Source organism: Haemaphysalis longicornis, unplaced genomic scaffold, assembly GCF_048455015.1.
Source record: "Haemaphysalis longicornis isolate Haplotype H1 unplaced genomic scaffold, Haemaphysalis longicornis Haplotype H1 scaffold_12, whole genome shotgun sequence".
Classification (NCBI taxonomy): Eukaryota; Metazoa; Arthropoda; class Arachnida; order Ixodida; family Ixodidae; genus Haemaphysalis; species Haemaphysalis longicornis.
Window position 1 is genome coordinate 102,434,189 of NW_027526225.1, and position 17,803 is coordinate 102,451,991.

General features: G+C 48.5%; 1 protein-coding gene across 3 annotated transcripts in view; it reads left to right on the forward strand.

Annotated features, from left to right (window-relative positions):
• Positions 1–14,317, forward strand: part of LOC144163130 (serine protease 33-like) — a 29,977-nt gene extending 15,660 nt beyond the window's left edge. Inside the window, exons 3-9 of one of the 3 annotated variants that reach the window (XM_077693944.1) lie at positions 777–1,008; positions 2,925–3,078; positions 4,093–4,302; positions 5,950–6,082; positions 7,058–7,229; positions 10,377–10,519; positions 13,116–14,317. In XM_077693944.1, the coding sequence (XP_077550070.1) occupies positions 777–1,008; positions 2,925–3,078; positions 4,093–4,302; positions 5,950–6,082; positions 7,058–7,229; positions 10,377–10,519; positions 13,116–13,274 (1,203 nt within the window). In that variant the 3' untranslated portion in view covers positions 13,275–14,317. The remainder of the gene's footprint in view (positions 1–776; positions 1,009–2,924; positions 3,079–4,092; positions 4,303–5,949; positions 6,083–7,057; positions 7,230–10,376; positions 10,520–13,115) is intronic. The other 2 variants (XM_077693945.1, XM_077693946.1) reach the window with 2 other exon arrangements.
• The last annotated feature ends 3,486 nt before the right edge of the window (positions 14,318–17,803 follow it).

Genomic DNA, 17,803 nt, shown 5'->3' on the forward strand with positions numbered 1-17,803 from the left:
TCCTAGCCTCGCTAAGCCTTATTACATCCCATTTAATGCCCTCTAATTCCTCGAACAACACCTCGAGACTTGCTTCGCTAGATAAGGTTCGCGCGTTAAACGTTGCCAGGTTCAGATTCCGTTGGCGGCCTGTCCGGATCCAGGGATTCTTAGCACCCTCTGCTGCGTCACAGGTCTGACCGCCGCCGTGGTCAGTTGCTTCGCAGCCGCTGGGGACTGAGGGCCGTGGGTTAATTGGCGTATTCATGGGAGGTTGTGGCCGTTACTGCACCAGGGTGGCCAATCCTGCTCTGGTGAGGGAGTGCATTGCCGGCAATGGTCGCCGGGGTCAGGCCGCACCCCAAGCCCCTTTGTGCAATTCCATCAATACGCGGATTTTTTTTTTAATCCGGTGGGAATTGTCCGGCACCGGATTCGAACCACGGTCCTTCTGCACGCCAGGCGAGTGTTCTACCTCTACGCCATCACTGCATCGCTGAAGCCTTAGTATATCCCGGCATAAAACACTTTCGTGTTATAGTATAAAACGCGAAGACGAACAACCCCAAGTATAACCTACTCTTTAGTACTAAAGGTTGCTTCCCCGCAAGAAGACCCTGTTTGCAGGGGTGCACCCTTTACAGGCCGCTTGCTTCGTCGTATTGACGTCATTTCCGTGACGGGTAGGACGTCAGTCAAATATATCCGGAAATAAAACGCCTTCGTGTCAATAACCTACCCTTTCCTCTGCGTCCTGTATCCTTCCTCTTCGTGACATCGTCGCTGGTTCTTCGCAGGTCGTGCGCCTGGTGAGCCAGTACTTCTCGCTGGACGACCACTGCCAGGAAAGCGTACTGCGGGTTCACGACGGCGCGTCCTCCGAGGCTCCTCTGCTAGCCACCCTGTGCGGCGCCGACCCTCCGGCCGAGCTGGTGACGTCGGCGGGAGCTGTGTACCTGGAACTCGAGTTCCGAACCCTGGGCATTGGGGATGGCTTGATGTTTTACTACGAGCACATGTACAGGCCCGGTACGCTAAAGAAACAACTACGGGAGCGGCTACGTCTTCGCGTATTATGGGTTTATTTGGAGGCGTCCATTTTCGCTTAGTTTTATCGCCGAGTTACATTTCTGAGATTAGTGTCTGTCAGCTCTGTGCTGCTGAGTTCAGTGTATGATATCGCGAACATGAATGGCGGCCAACCAGCGAAATTTTATCCTTTTAACTGAATTTTATTTGCAATATTTCTACTTAAAGAGACCCTGAAACACTCTTTTCAACTTTTTTTTTCGAAATCTTAAACGCGTGCGGTACGTGTCAACCAACACATCCAGGGCTTAGTTTAGGATGTCGCAAAGTACCTCAGCCAAAAATTAGAACTCCATGCCCATCAGATAACTTAGAAACTTGCTCAAAAGACTTTACTCTCTTTCTCGGTGTTGGCGTTCTTCGAGCGCTAAAAGTACGTCATTACAGCGGTGTAGCGGCTGTTGCCAGGCTTTCTTTCAGTTGCTGCAATAAGCGCATTCGATGGCCACTTCAAAAAAAAAAAAAATGCCACAAAAGCAAAGCAGAAACGAAAGACGCATCTGCTTGGACGAGAAAATCACACAAGCCGCGTTTACATGAATGCGACAAGTGGCGCATCGCATCGCATAAATTTTCTAGCGCATCGCATCCATGTAAACGGGGCTAATGCGCTAGGAAAGCGCGTCGCATTAATGCGCCAGACCGGGGTGGATTGAGACGCGTAAGTCGACTTTCGAAGTGCATGTAAACGCGAGCGCATCGCATTAGAAATTATGTCGACAAGAAAAGTAAGCCCTGCAAACGCAGCTTTGCATTTAAAAACGTCTAAATCGAGTGTAAGACGCCAGAAAATGCGAGTCATGAAAAAAGAACAGAACCAGCCGTGCCGGAAGCTTTGGAAGCGCCAGAAACGCTGCTTTACCTTCGATGTACAACACCGTATGGCGCCACCATCGCACCAGGGGTAATGCGCTACATGTAAACGCGAGCGCATCACATTACTCGTGATGCGCTAGGAAATCTGACGCGCTGCTATCGCATTCTGTCGCATTCATGTAAACGCGGCTACTGTGCCGCTCCGGGTTGACGATAAGTGAAGCTTTCACAGTGCTTCCAGACGCGAAGTAAAGAGTGGAAGCGGTTATCGGCTATGTTGCGGAGTCCCTTTAAAGTATGGTTGCAGCAAGTGTTCGTAGCGCTTTGCTCTGTTAAGACACCCCTTTTCCAATTGACACCACTTTCCTGGACGAAGACAGTGTTTTTTTGGCAATCTACTGGACGGTGTAGTCACAGACGATGATGTAGACGTTTTCTCCATCGCTGTTTCTTAATTCCTCTTCCTCCTCCGTTTCCTCCATTCCTCCATTGATCCATAACTACGCGCCTTAAGCGAACTTGCGCCATTCAATGCACGGAGCCAGGCGTATTCGTTGGCAGGCACCGGGCCCTATATGGGAACCTCGGGTGGGCTCAAATCTCTCAGGATGATCGTGAAGTGTCGGTACATCACTTGAGAAGATAATATGCAGCTATACGACTGTACGGCTGAACATATAGGGACAAAGCGCTAACAGGTGTTGTAGCCAGCACTGTGTCTCTCTGCTTTCTGCTGACCCGCAATGGCTGCGCCTCGCATTCTATGAATTTGGGCCCGTTCTAAGCTCTACCATAACATTTCTTCTGTTCTTGCACGTCGACGGTTGAGTGCTTTGGCGCAGAGCTGATGACGACGGTCCATGATCTGAATGAGCTATGGCATTATGCGCCGTTATGCAGCCACATTGGCTCTCAAGACTGATGTTTCGCTCGAGCGTCTGGTTTTATTGCTCACTTACTACACGTTGCCACATCTCTACCACCGTAACTTCTTCACTTGGACTATGTTTTGTCAGCCGCGTCTTCGCGCGTTGTTCCAGTGGAATGCGACAAAGAGCTGCTCAGCTGTCGCAACGGCTACCGCTGCGCCTCTACCGGCCAGCTCTGCGACGGCCGCGACGACTGCGGCGACGGAACCGACGAGGAAGACTGCGCCGCTTCGATCAACAACGCCACACGCCTTCAACTGGCCGTGTACGTACGCTTGGGTGTGAATCAAGAACTACACCTGGTGTCGTTAAAGAGGAAAAGATACCGCTGCGAACTCGGGCTCTTCGAAATCGCCAGAAAAAAAAACTACCTATAAAGCAACTATTTCTCACAGAAACCATTGAACCACTGTGCGATGGCACTATGTTCATGTCTTTTGGGCTACCAATCGCTGAACGGAGAACCGATACCGGTACGGTACCCGGTACCCGGTCAACGTGTCTTCATTTGAGCAGAAGGACGAAACCGGTCGTGCGCATGCGCGGGTGCACCGAGCGTGTACCGGATGCCGTATTGGGACTGTCTGCTGAAATCAGTTAGGCGAAGGTGAATAGGCACATTGTTCAGAAAAGATTTTATTCCGAGTCATTAGTAATCGCATTACACCAGTTTCCGCAACACTTATTCAAGCAGTAGCATCGATAGCGCCATCGCTTCAAAACGACCTCGTGTGTCGCCTGCCTGCTGCAGATACCCCCAACGCAACCACTGTCAACTTTTAATTGATGCAAGAAACTCCAACCGCAAGAACTGAGAACATTTAAAAGCTTCTAGAAACTGGGGACAGACCATTCAGTGCTAAGCAGCAGGGCTTATGGCAACATTTACAGCTATATACTGCCGGGCTATTAATGGGGAAAACTTCTAACAGAACACAAATGTTAGTCCTAACAACATGCCTGACCTCATCAGGTTGTAACAACAGCTGCATCTTATCCGGTCGCCGATAGAAAACTACGCTTTCCTGCAATAGCATGGGCTAAAGCTGCGCCGATCGAATCCGTACATTCTAACTTCATGACCGAAGGACAGCGCTAGCTTAGCAGAAACGAACGCAAAGAAATCCATCAGCTGTTATTTTACGAGCTTTGCTGTTGTGCTAAACATGCGACACACTTTGATGTGTTTGAACAATGAAGCAGCTAGATCGCCACCTTGCGGCACCCCCGTGATGCCTTTTGACGTGCTTTCCTGCGGCTGGTTGCCCGTGTGTAACAGTGCCCCCATGCACCGCCCCTGTCTTTCGGCAAGTTGCGGCAGAGCTCCTACACACACGGACCGCATCGTGGGCGGCACCGAGGCGTCGCTCGAGCGCTGGCCCTGGATCGCCCAACTGCGCATGCCCAGGGACGAGCCCAACGGCTACCGCTGCACCGCAACGCTCGTCTCACCCCGGTGGCTCGTCACTGCAGCGCACTGCTTCCGGGAGTAAGCTATAAGCCGAGTCCAGTAGGGAGAAATATCTAATGGAACTATCTACCGTTAAGCATCTATCGTTAAGAATCAACCGTTAAGCATCTACCGTTAAGGAGCCATTTTAAGGTTCCTGAACGTCAGCCAACTAGTCACCTCTCTGCTTCTGCCCCTATCACCTCCTTGACGGAACCATTCGCCAAACATCTTGTGGTTTTTCCGTATATTCACAATGTCGCTTAGACGAATGGTAGAGGGCAGACAATCGGTACGAGTTGCGAGTTGGCTCTTTGTAAGCTCAGGCGATCCTTAAAATGAGTAAGAGCAGCGCAAACTAACCGGTGCTGGCCGTTGCCTTGTGGCTTTATGCACCTCAGTACCGAAACATTCACTGTCGGTGGAGGTGGATAGCAAGGTATCTTCGGTCAGACCAAAAACTAACCGAAGAGCATCATTGTTGAAGCGATAGGTTGAGTCAGCACAGTAATGACTATTAGCTGTAGTCTTGGTCGTATCGCACAGCCACATTCGGCTTGACATCACTGCTGGCACGTGCAAAGGATAGACGCAAAATTATGGGGGCCTGCGTTATGCATACCGGTATTTATGAAAGGGTTCTCAGCACCCCGTCAATAACGCAATGCAACGAAACAAAGAAAGTGATGGGTAAAAAAAAGAAAATCTCACTCCATGCGCGAAAAGTAGCGGTGCTTGTAGTTATGATTTTCACTTCGGTGATCTCCATCTTCACTTTCAACTGTAGCTACACATACGACTACTTTGGCAAACACGAATAAACTTCGTAGGTGTACGCGTCTAAACCATCTGTTGTGCATATTTTTTTTAAATATATATTATCAATTGTACGGCGCTTCCATTTTGATAACTAACTATCCCAGTTCATCTGGTTAGTTCCTGATAGGACCATTAATGAACAGCTCGAGAAAGATAGTGCTTGCGATAAAGTCGCTAAGCCGCACATGGTTAGTGCTGCGCCACCAACTTGACTCTGCGCACTATCCTCGGTATTCAATTGCGTGGAATGCATGCAGGCAACCAAGTGTGCGCCGCCACATCTGTGACCAAGCGTCTGTTGCTAGGCGACGTTGTGCGCACGGCCCGCAGATCAGGCACCCCTCTTCTCCTCCGTGCAACCGTGTGAGTGCGCCCGTGGCCACCGCGATTTCTGCCGGCGGCGCGCCGGCGTGTCGCCGGCAGCAAATCGCGGACGCCACGGTGCGCCGTCACTCGTTACGTCGGGCTCCGCGGGATGGCGGCACTTGTCCAGCTAAGCACGACTGTGAAACACATGACTGTGTTTCACGTTACGAACTCTTCGCCGAACACAAAGTATTGCGTCGAGTTCACTGTGAGTGCGATTAATAACATCTATGTTGGCGCCACAGTTTAGACTCGGATTGGAACGGAGCAGATGACGCACGCCAGTGTCTTTTTTTTTCTTCGGCGTGCGGCTGCAGTGGCCCAGGCTGCGTCGTATCCGTGGCGCATCGGCCATGTCCGTGGCCGTTTCCAGTGTTGCCAAGCGAAGAAATTGACCGCTAAACTTTTCAACGAATACTGTCTATATGGCTACAACGAACGCAGTCATATTTCTGACGTTCTCCCTTCTGTATCGTTTTTTTTTCCCCCTGCATGGTACAGCTCGCTTAAGGCAGATTCGTGGGTCGTGAACCTTCGTCGGCACGGCATCATCGTGCAGGAGGACGATACAGTGGTCCGATACGTGCATCGCATCATCCTCAACCCGGGTTACAATGGATTCAAGCCCTGGAACGTAAGCACGTTGGCGGAGTGCCGCAATATCGCTGGAACTGCCGTGCATTCAAGTATAGTAAGCACCACGCAAACATCGCTCACGCTGTATATTCATCATTTATTAGTTAATTAATTTGCTTTATCCCCCCCTCCCTATTATGGTCAACCGTTTGCCTGAGGCGCATGGTCCAGCGCAAGATTTTTAGGGGTGAAGCCCCTTACGGACTGGGGCTGTTGGCGTCTCCTGTCGTCGTCGTCGTAATCGTCGTCTCACGTAGTCACGGTACTAAAACACCGGGAAACTCGTTTGCACCTCACGCTAGAACGTAATGCGTACTAAAAGAAATAACACCGGGACACTCGTTTACGCCTCGCGCTGAAGCGCTTTTTAACGCATACTAAAAAAACACCGGGGCACTCGTTTACGCCTCGCGCTAGAGAGCTTCGTGCTTCAAAGACACGAGGCTTTTACAGCAAAGCTGTATACCTCAACCCCCAATGGTTTCACCTCCATTGGCAAAAACGCCAAGGCGCCAAGAGTACACTTATACACTGCATGCTTCCCCCCCCCCCCCCCCCCCCCAGGTTGCACGTTAGTGGAGATGGCCCGGGATTTTTTTAAGCCAGTACAGTTGCTATTTTAATGACGAAAACGGAACAAAAAGAAATGCACCCAGCTTTCAAGTCACAGAATATTGAGCACAACAATTGGTTCCTCCAGCCATTTTCTGTGAACTTTTTATGCAGTTTACAGTTCGACTTCTGTGTCGGATTATCTTAAGACGGTTTACAAGCTTCATGGGCTGAATTAGAACGCTTAACCAATAGCTTTAATACAGCAAAGCTTATTATTAGGAGCATCATTAATTATTATTGGGATGTGCTTTTTTATTGGAAAAGACAAATTTTACCGATTACCCGTAATGACAGTAGATTTCTTCCGCTGCGCTGTTTTGGTCTTCATGCGATGTCAACATTCATTTGTCTTGCGCAGCACACGACACCGTGGTTGTGGCGAAAGGAACACGACTTGGCCCTGGTAGAACTGAACGCGCCCGTGCCGGTGTCTGAATCGGTACAGCCCGTCTGCTTGCCCGCGGACGCCGACTACTGGCCGGCAAAGGGAACGCTGTGCCGGGTCGCCGGTTGGGGAGTCACCTTGGATGGTGAGTCCAAAGATCGAAGTGTTGACGTCGCCCACAATCCAATAAACTGCCTCTCGTACGTTGTTTTGACGGGAGAAATATCACGCTTCGCTTAATGAAAACACAAACAATCTGAGTACGCTCGCTCTAACCATGACCTTATACCTAAGAAGGCTGGATGTTTGTGGGACACAATGCACGGTGTCAAACTCACACGGCGTGACCCAATTTAGTCAAAAAATTGTGGTTGATTCCTCCGTCATAAGAATCGGTAAAACACAAAAGTGAAATGTGCAGCGAAATCTACAACTGAGCATGATTTTGCGGGTCGGTGGTTGTTTTGTGGCTGTGCTTGGCTGTTTCGACATGTGGTATACACCACTAAAGTCTCTTGTGACCTAAATTTAAACACTATACATGAGCAGTATTTTTATTAAAACAGTTTGAAAACACGCCGCTCCACCCGACGCCACACCTAGCGGAATGTCGCCACAGCTGGTTGCCACTGCGGCGAACTTTCGGATGTGACGTCAAAGTCAGGTCTTCCGTTGGTCCCGTCGTCTCTCCTCAGTAGCCCTTTCACGTGCAGCCTCACGCAGTGTTCCTCCGCGCGGTGCAGTGTGCGTTACTGCAAGTATTTTGAACGTGACACGAGTCGTCTCTGTGATTTTTCGGACTTAATCTGATTTTTTTTTCGATCAGAAAAAAAAAGGTTTCTTTTTCGTCTATTTGTAACATGACTATTATTTCTCTGGCTCTATGTTATAATACAGAAGTTGCTCATTTTCTCACTCAATATTTTTCTTTTTTATGGATGTACATTTGTACCTACCTGTTCGCCATGTATACAGTGCTCAGATATCTGTAAATATGTGCAATTCTGTTTTGGGGGGTATGTATATGTATGTGTTTATAACGGTAAATAAAGGAAGTCCTCTTCCTGAAACGTCTGTAAACTTTTATTTTTTTTAAGTTTTTTCTCGTGCTTCGCTTTCTTTACTTACCATATTTTCTCGCGCTCTTTGTGAGTTTTTTTTTGTTTCCAGACTATGTGTATATAACGGTATGTATAAGTATGGGTGCGCGTCTGCTCTTAATGTATTTATACAAAGCCGTGTGTATATGTTAATAATCGTGTCCATTTTAACAGCGGAGCAGTTTTACAAGCCATACGTTCGCCATTGCAGGAAAAAATACCAACAAAATGCCGAGCACTCGTGGGCGTGTGCCTCGCGGCGACCGCCGAGCGTCCCCGGCACGCGCAGTGACATTAGAAAAAAAAATGAAGAAATTCCCCCCGAGGAGCGAGAAAATGGCGAGCGCTCGTGAGCGCGGGCTTCGCGGCAACCGCAGAGTCCCCGGCTCGCGCAGTGGGCTCTAGCAAAAAAAAAAAAAGTATTGAAAAAATTTAGCGCTGTTGTCAAGTCCTACCGCGAAAGTAAAAAAAAAATTCAGCGCTAATGCTAAAGTTGAAAAGACACCCTGCTTGTAAAAGGTCATCGCGGCCACTGCATTCTAAGCCATTATGGATAATTGGAGACATGGCTACTAGTGTGCCAATCCTTCCCGAGAGGACTTGCAGACCACACCACCGCTGCCTCGAGTCGATAACGAAGAGCTGGTGAAAGTCTACAAAATGCAGAGGATGACTCTGCATCCACCACTCACCGCGAAAAAGACAACGACCTCTTCGATGCACATGACGACAATTACTAGCACCGCAGCTATACAAATAAACAATGATACTGAAACTTAATGATGTGTCCGGCAATGCTCACATACAACAGCTTCGCCATTCTAGCCTTGCGCGTAAGTGCAAGTTTCCCTGAATTTTTTTTTTGTGTGAATTCGCATGCATACACATGTACTGTTATGCGCAATATGAAAGGGAACGCAGGAACGCGTGGCAAACAGCCTCGAAACAGACTCGGAGCGATACGTGGATGGCGCTGTGAAAAACAGGGGGAAAGGAGGGCGCTCTTTCACTAACTGTTGGCTCTCCAACCACGCGGGCATTTCTACAAAGCAGCAGCTTACGTCATTTCACGGATGATATAGTATCGTCCGAAAGCCGATAAGACGCACGGCGGGAATAGGAACAGTTGTTAGAACAGCGTTCCCCTTTCCACTTTGTTTCCGACGGCGGCCTCCGACCTCCAAAAGGATTAATTTGTCAGTGATTATTTAAAAGCTTTATGCACGATGAACAAGAAAAAGAAATGTTACCAGTTTTTGTTGGTTTTGGCTTCGACACAAAAAAGAAGCCAAGCCAAGTAGGCGAGGAACTTCGCTAGCGGCAATGGCGCCGCCCACGGCGGCCCGCGAGTGCAGCGACAGATTTCCCTCTAGTATATATTAGTATGACACTCTATGCGAGAAGGGACACAGCCATCGCGCTGATACGGGCTACGCATGCACACATTCTGCTTATCTCAAACCAGGCGTTATCATTAGGCGGCTCCCTCACAGTCCGGAGCACGCCGCTCGCGCGTTATAGACAAGCCTTTTGCCAACTGTACCTCCCGTTGTGGCGAGAGGCCAGAAAGTTCGTGGGCTCGAATCCGGGTGCCGCCACGTCAATGGCACTTTTTCTGGTGACGTCACTTCCGTGACGGATATGACGTCAGTGAGATCTTGGTGTACCCGGGCATAAAACACTTTCGTGTTAAAACAGGGTACTGGATTACACTTCCCCAGCAAAAAGTTGCACCGAGCCGAAAACACCAGGCCGGCCTGTAGAGGGTGCTCCACAACAAGCATAGCCTTGCTGAGGTGAAGCGCACAACAGGCGAAAAGGAGGACTGGCCAAGCACATACAAATCGTGCCCTCAAGTACGGCCTTATAAAATAAAAATAAACTTAAAAAACATGTTTTACCGTTGCAGTGCGATAGAAATGTTCTCGTTCTCACTGCGCTTGTGTTTATTTTTATGGGGCAGGAGCGGGGGGCCTCTTATACTTATGCATATTTCATCTAAGCTTCCGGGATTATCTTAAGATTTTGGCTATTATTTTTTTGTGAAATTTCTCGAATGGTTTAAATGTTCATTGGCTAGTCGCTTATAGCACTTTCTACCTGCCCAGTTTTTTTTATTTCTTGCTTCCTACGTAAATAGTGCAGTAGCTTTTTAAAACGTTAGTAAGACTATGTCTTATTTACTCTCGCAGCTTCCCAGAGCCGTCACTTCCTCCGCGAGGTGGCGTTACCCGTTGTGGACCGCAAGCAGTGCCAAGACTGGTTCACCGACCGTGAGATCGGAGCGCGCCAACTGTGCGCAGGCTACGAGCGCGGTGCTCGCGACGCGTGCACGGTGAGCCGATCCTGATTCGTAGTTCCAGGTCTCCTTACTGGACACACACAAAAGAATTGTCTGGCAATTTTGAGTTGAAAAATTAGCGGAACCGTAAGGTGTGACTTTTAAGCTCTAACTCTTCGTTTGGATGAAGTGGAGGATTGTTTGAGACCTTATCAGAGAGCACCTGACAAGCGTGTGTTCTTGCAACGTTTGGATTAACCACGGCGGAAATTGCCGGGAAACGCGCCTAAAATGCACAGCCACGACAAAGCTTGCGTGGTTGGCCTTTCCGTGAAACTGCCAATTGTTGAGCGAAATAATTTACCGCCCTTTTCTAAAAAAAAGTTGAGAGAAGCGAAGGCGTCCAACTTTCGCTGATCTTTTGTCCAACAACTAAGAGTGCGTCCAATCGATCGTCAAACCTCCAAAACACACCTACGAACGACCTAAATGTATAGCGATACGCAGTTTATGAGATAAAGGTATTCTTTTTTACTCTTTCTTCACGATCGATGCGTGTATTGCGTTCTGTAGAACTGTTCCTCCTCGCGATTTTCGAATAACCTTTTCGATACACTGGAATCCCGCTTTCACGCACACAACGTGTGTCCAGAGATCTTATCAGAGCTGTTAATTCGATAAGGTGGTCTATGCGGAAATGCATTAACTTTTTGACAGAACGTCATCGGTTCCAGAAAGCTTTCGCTTAAAAAAAAAACACTTTTTTTTTGTTGTTGTGCGCAAAGTTGGCTTTTTTGCACTGCCTACAGGTTCTGCCAAAAAGTAAGCTAACGGAGATGCTGTGCAAAGAAGCCACAAGATTGTAAACTTGCAATGCGGCAAACTGTCGTTTGCGTCAACACAGTGGTTATTGTTAGATGCATCAACAGAATAGACCGCCCACCATTGGTTATGTCTGATAGAGTGACCCGGAATTATGCCATCATAATTCCGGGTCACTGTTTAACGAAAGAAGTTAGGTGTGAGGTGGGGTGGGGGGGGGGGGGGGGGGGGATGCTCACTCACGAGCTGAAGTTTCGTGATTCATTAAAACGGCGTGGTTGACTCCGAAAGGATGTGTGGTTCCATTATATAGAGTAGCCATGACCGCACAGTTAAAACGCTTTTAGGCGTAGTATACCACAACAGCATTTGATGATTCAATTAAAGCATACTTTGTTTTCCCATTAGAAATGCCGATCACATCTGTGCACCTTTACGGGGTACCCATTTCGTCGGGGTTTGTTTCATAAACGCGCACAGTTCATAGCTTAGTGGCCGATGCAGGCTAAAGTATGTATTGGCCGATACAGGGCCGATACACGGCCGATACACGGCCGAAACACGGCGGCCGATACAGGACCTATACAGTGGCAGATTCAGGGGCCAATACAGGGCTAGGGAATGCATACGTTCAAGTAGAAAAATCGCCTAGGGGAGCAAGCTCGCTTTAAGGTTGCGCGGTGCAGAAAACCATGGCCCTTCCTCAAAAGTTTAAGGAACCAAAAATGGAAGTGTAAAATTTCAGGTGAACAACTGCAAGCAATCAATTAATACATCCACTGATTTGAACATTAAAACTAGTTTTTTTACAGCGTTATCCTACAATAGAGGCGAAAAAAAGGCGCCGGTGGCCCACGGCCTTTTCTCCTACCCCTTCCTCCTACATCTATATAACTACGCGCCGTTTTTATGGTATGAAACATTGATATTGAAAGGAACCGCCAGAAACTTAGATGGTTCTTAGTTTTTCTATTTCTTTGAAGCGGAATTCTTTTCGTTTTTTTATTATTCGGCAGTTTTTATTGTTAAATCCGAATGTTTGTGTTCACGAATGTTCACACTACACACACCTTTTTCGCAATAAACGTTTCTGTCCCGCGCGAGATCTGAGTTACGGACTTGCGCAATACGGGATGAGCGCTGGGTGGCTGATAAGGGCTGATGCAATGTTTTGGTTCTCGTTCGCTCCTTTTTGCCTTCCCGCGCACTAAACAACTTGCCATGGTCACGCCTGTAAGCAAATAGTACGTTAAGGGCGCTTCAAGAAACAGCCGCGGCTTCGTAAAGTGCACTCTTAAAAAAAAAGGGTTGGGGCATTCGCTAATGGAATACTAACAAGTTACTTGTCCCAGTATACACTAGGTACTTACTAACTGGAGGTAGTAAATTTAGCACTAGTCAGGGTTACAAACTGAAGCAGGTAGTAAGCACCCCTACCTCCACTAGTAAAGTCCTAGCGATAGCACTCTTTTGAGCTACATGTGTTTACTAACTCGCCATGCATAACCTAGTCATAAGCACGACCTTAATCTAGTGCATACGGCTTCCTACACTCAGTTCATTTGCAAATAAAGTTGCTCTCTCTGTCTCTATCTCTCTCAGTTAATTTACTAACCATGCAGTTGATAGTCACAGAGCGTACGTACAAAACCGCGGGGTAGTAAGGCTCCTAAGGAGTTAGTAAATACGGCCGTTACTACCTTTTTACGATCTTTTTGATTAAGAGTGTGTATAATGTTATCGCATTCCTGGTAAGCCAAACTGCGCACGGTGGGGAGCACTGGGACTGTCCCAGCAGGACTGACATTGCTTTGTGGTTCTGCTTCAGGGTGACAGCGGAGGGCCCCTGGTGACGAGAAATGGAACCCAGTGGACGCTGGTCGGAATCGTCTCGACAGGTGTCGGCTGCGCCAAACCCCGCCAGCCCGGGATCTACACTGCGGTTGCGCCCTACTTGCCCTGGATCGAGGAGCACATCGGAGCCTGAACAGCGCTGCCCTATCACTGGCCGAGGCTTAACTGCACGAGAAAGGGATAAGTTAAAGTAGCTACGTATTACGGCATCGTGTGTAAGCGGCGCAAATCCCCCGGTCGCGTCGGAACCTCACAAAAAACTACAGTTCATCCCACAAGTTACGTGCAGCATTGTGGAGGCTACGTTGCTGTCAACAGTCCGCCCACTGAGGACGCCTAACTTACCGTGAAGGAAGCGGCAAAAGGAGCCGGGACCTTGCGGTTCTACCTGTCGAGACGGGAGAAAGAAATATATTTTCAAGGCCCCCTTCACGGTGAGTTAGGCGTGCTCATTGGGCGGACTGTTGACAACAATGTAGCCTCCACAGTGCTGCATGTAACTTGCGGAAGGAACTATAGCTTTGCCTCTGTCCAGCGGGGTCCATATCCGAGGTTATTCACCAAAAAAGCTAGATTTCCTCCGAGGTGGTACCCACACACACCGTCATGACAGAAGTTAGGTATAGGTTGGTTGACCAAAAATTGGTTTGCGCGCCAAGGGCAAGTTTTCAATCAATCAATCAATCAATCAATCAAGCAAGCAAGCAAGCAAGCAAGCAAGCAAGCAAGCAAGCAAGCAATCAATGAAGCTTAAACTAAAATCTGCAGCGTGTCCTTGTGGCAACTCATAACTTGTAGCAACTTGTAGCAACTAATTCGCAGCGACTCCTAGAATGGGACTCAGATGTTGCTTCACAACGTCGGCAAAGTCGCCACTGACGAGTATGCTTCCTTCTATACGTGGCTGACTTAGCTCCTAAGCTTAGAAAGGTGCATTAAAGTAGTGTCTATGCGATTATATTCTAATAACGCTATGTGCTCACGAAAAGTACAAATAAAGGTCAAGTCCCCAGTACAGTACTGCCGGCGCCACTATATTCGCTTCAGTTAAAAATGAAGTTTTCTGGAAATGATTATAAATATTCCATTTCTGCCTCCCAACCCGTAACGGTCCTATACTGGGCTAACAGTGATAATAACTGAAGTACAATGAAATAAAGCGTTCCAACCTATTAATCGTTTCGTGTTCACTGCCGAGTAAAATGTCATTGCTCACCAAATCCTGATGAACAAGAAGTAAGCCCCCAGAGGTTGCAGTGAGTGAACCACGATCTGCCTCCGTTTCCCGCATGTCGCGACAGATGGCGGTAGCGTCTCCGTTCCGAATCACGAGGCACCGAAGTCAAGTCAAACGCTCTCTCCAAATATGTTACCTCTGGGAGGAGATACCTGAACACAATGGTGTGTATGAGCGCGTACGAGCAGGGGCCGTAATAATTTCTGACTTGAGCGGTCTCCAAAATTAGTGTCCGGAGTTAAATTTATCGCCTAATTTATTTTCTCCTTATCTTCTTCCGGTAACCATTGGTTTAGTTAGAGAAGTACCAGTCGTGCCAAACGCTACTCACAACCGTACAATCGCTGAGTCATGCTTCCACGTAGGAGTAAATACAGCGCATTAAATTAACGGCTACTTCTGAGTGACACGTTACCTTGTAAAGGCTGGTGTAGCACGCCTGTTCAGAAATGAGTGTGCTTACACCCGGAGAAACACTTTTAAAACAAACAATCGTCTAAAACAAACGTCCAGTCCGTCGCTCATTTCTCTACATAAAACGAAAATGCTCTTTTTTTTAATGCCCGCAGGGTTCTCGCCTGCATGGTTCTGTATGCCGCTGTGCCATGCTTTCAGCCTGGGTGCACACTCCAGCCTCAGAGTTTGCGTGACGTCAGTGATCTCTACCAGCACGTAATAAAACCGCTCTCCGGACCGCCGCAGTAAAAACATCACAAGAACGCATCGTAGAGAGGAAGAGATATTGTTCTTTATGTTTAAGAGGGACTTACCTGTTAACATTCCTATAGGACTTACTGCGTCATGACCCACGGGCTTAAAAACCGTCACGCCCTTATGCGAAAAGTTTTGTAGCGTAAGCTACACTGGCCGAGGTTGAGTGGTTTCGCGTGTGCCGTGAAGGGCCGTTCTGCGCAAGCGCGAGAAGCATTGGATTGGCTTTGATTGCATTTGATTTGGATTGGATTGGACTAAATTGGATTGTGTTGGATTGAAATCCAATCCAATTGGAGTACGGGTGCTGAACCTTAGCTCACGCTACGTATATCCTGGCATAGCCGAGCTAAGCCACTGCTAATTTTTGCCTATCCTTGAAGATGATCCAAACGGCCTAGTTCGCTCATTTCGGAAATATGCAACTTCTGTACTGAAATATAGAAATAAAACTCTCGCTTGCTTGACAGCTAGTGCCATCTCGTGAAAAGTGAAAGAACTAAAACGCATTTTTTGTTTATTTTTTATTTCTGTAACCAAGTTATGTATTTCTAAACGAAGCAAAATAGGCCGTTAGGAATATTTTCACGTGTCTGTAAAACTTTTCGTATCGCTACACGATGCTTTTTAAGCCAGTGGGTCGTGAATTTGTAAGTCTAGCTTTTACATGTGTGTTAAACATTGTCCTCTGTAGTTTCACGTGTTGTCTATATACATTATAATGTGAACTTACTCCCCTATCCTCCTATTCCTATGTATTCTTTCCTCCCTTTGGACTTTGGCTGAGGGGAAGTGAACAACGGTTTCGGAATTTAGCATTTGGATTTTGGACTATAGGAGGGAGGATTGTAAACTGGGATTTAAATCGGTATGCATGGAGAAAGCCTCGCTTTTTAACCATATTTCTATTAAGAAAGGAGAAGGCCTAAGGAAAGCCAAGTAAAGACCACCAGCTCCGCTGTTTCCTCAGTCTTCGCATCTCAGTTGCGAAGGTGCCGAATTTCTTAACATGAAAGTGTTTTATTCCCGGATTCACGTCATATCTGTTACGGAATGACGTCATATCCGTTACGAATGACGTCATATCCGTCACGGAAATGACGCCAGTACACCTTTGCCGAAGTGACCCGCCAGCAAAACGTCGCTCACCAAGCACACCCACAAGACAGCCGCCGACCCGCAAATCATGCTCAGTCGCAGATTTTGCTGCACATTGGACTTTCGTGTTTTACCGATTCCTATGACAGAGGAATCAACCACAGTGTTTTGCATCCCCGTGTTCCTCCAACTTCGTGAAACGTGCTAAGACTTCACTTGGAAACCAACAGTAAGTAGTGACGCAAGCGATGCATCTTGGACGTAATTGCTATTCAATACTCGCTTCACGGGCGGCTCTATTGAACATCGCCGTACTCTATGTTGTCGCGGCAGGAAACGTTGCAGGGCGTTCGTGTGGATCCGTTTCATGGGTATAAACGGCCAGAGCTATAATTTAGCACCAAAGCAGCCGCGGCTTCCTCACCATGTACCATACTCCGCAACGATTGACCACAAAATCGACGCACGCCATTGTTCAATCGGGGCCACGTGCGCCTCATTATATCGCGCTGGTCGGGCACAACGAGTCTCCCACTTATCACATCTCCCTCCTTCCCCTTTCCTTCGTGGGAGCAGGTAACAGCAAACACGCTTCGCTTGCCTTTGAGTGACGAGCATCGAATTGCTCTCCGGCCAAATTAATATCTCGATCCACGTCCCACACTCGAGAACAGGCGCGACGCTATTCGGCGCCGGGTAAGCGCAATGCCATAGCGTACGCGTCAAGTCATCCTGCGGCCGCACCTAAACACGTGCACAGGCCAGAGTCAGCAGTCGCCGCGTCGCGTGGGGCAGCGGCCGGCCGGCGTCCGAAGCACGCGCTGCCGGCCACTCCCGCCGAGCGTTTAACGCCCTCCGGATCACCCCCAACGTACAAGGGGTGTGTGTGACTGTGTTGCGTTCTTACACTACTTCTTTGTTTTTTTTTTCTTCTGATTGGGAACCTCTGTCCTGGTCAAGCGCTGTTATTTTTACCGTTTTGGGCGTCTAAGAAGGAAACCCTGCCATCAGGATCGACCAGTGGGTACGTTGTTGCGAGGCTTTCTTATCTCGACTTCCTCTAGACTGGCCGCTCGCCGCGTTGTCCGCCGCCAATGCACGAGACCGAAGCAACAGCAGCGGCACGAGCGCACTGCCTTGCGGCACGCCGCATCAGCGTCCGCGCGCGCGGCGGACGCTCGGCACGCGACCTCCCGTCGCCGCTCGCGTGGCGGCACTTCTCTCCGCCAAATGTCACGGACGGGATGACGCCACGCTGGGATGGCTGGCCGCATGCAAGCCGTCACTGGAGGGGTGTCGCCATTCTGCCTGTTTGTTTGTTTGTTTTCCTCCGTGCCGAACGACGGTGACGGGCATCAGGTGCGGGTTTGGATCGACGTGGTGTGCCCAATGCTGCAAGTGCAACTTGCAACGCATTAAAAAAAAAAAAAAAAAACACGCGCTCTGCAACAGCGCGTTGAAACGTCATTTCGTGTTCCTTTGTTAGTGTTTTCCTGTTCTTCTTTGCGGCTGGCAAGGTACTCCTATAAATGGTTATGGCTGTGCGTATCTCCTACCTGCCCGTCACATTTCAGCCATAGCTAGTCTCTGAGATGCCATAATTTGTACGCTAGTTT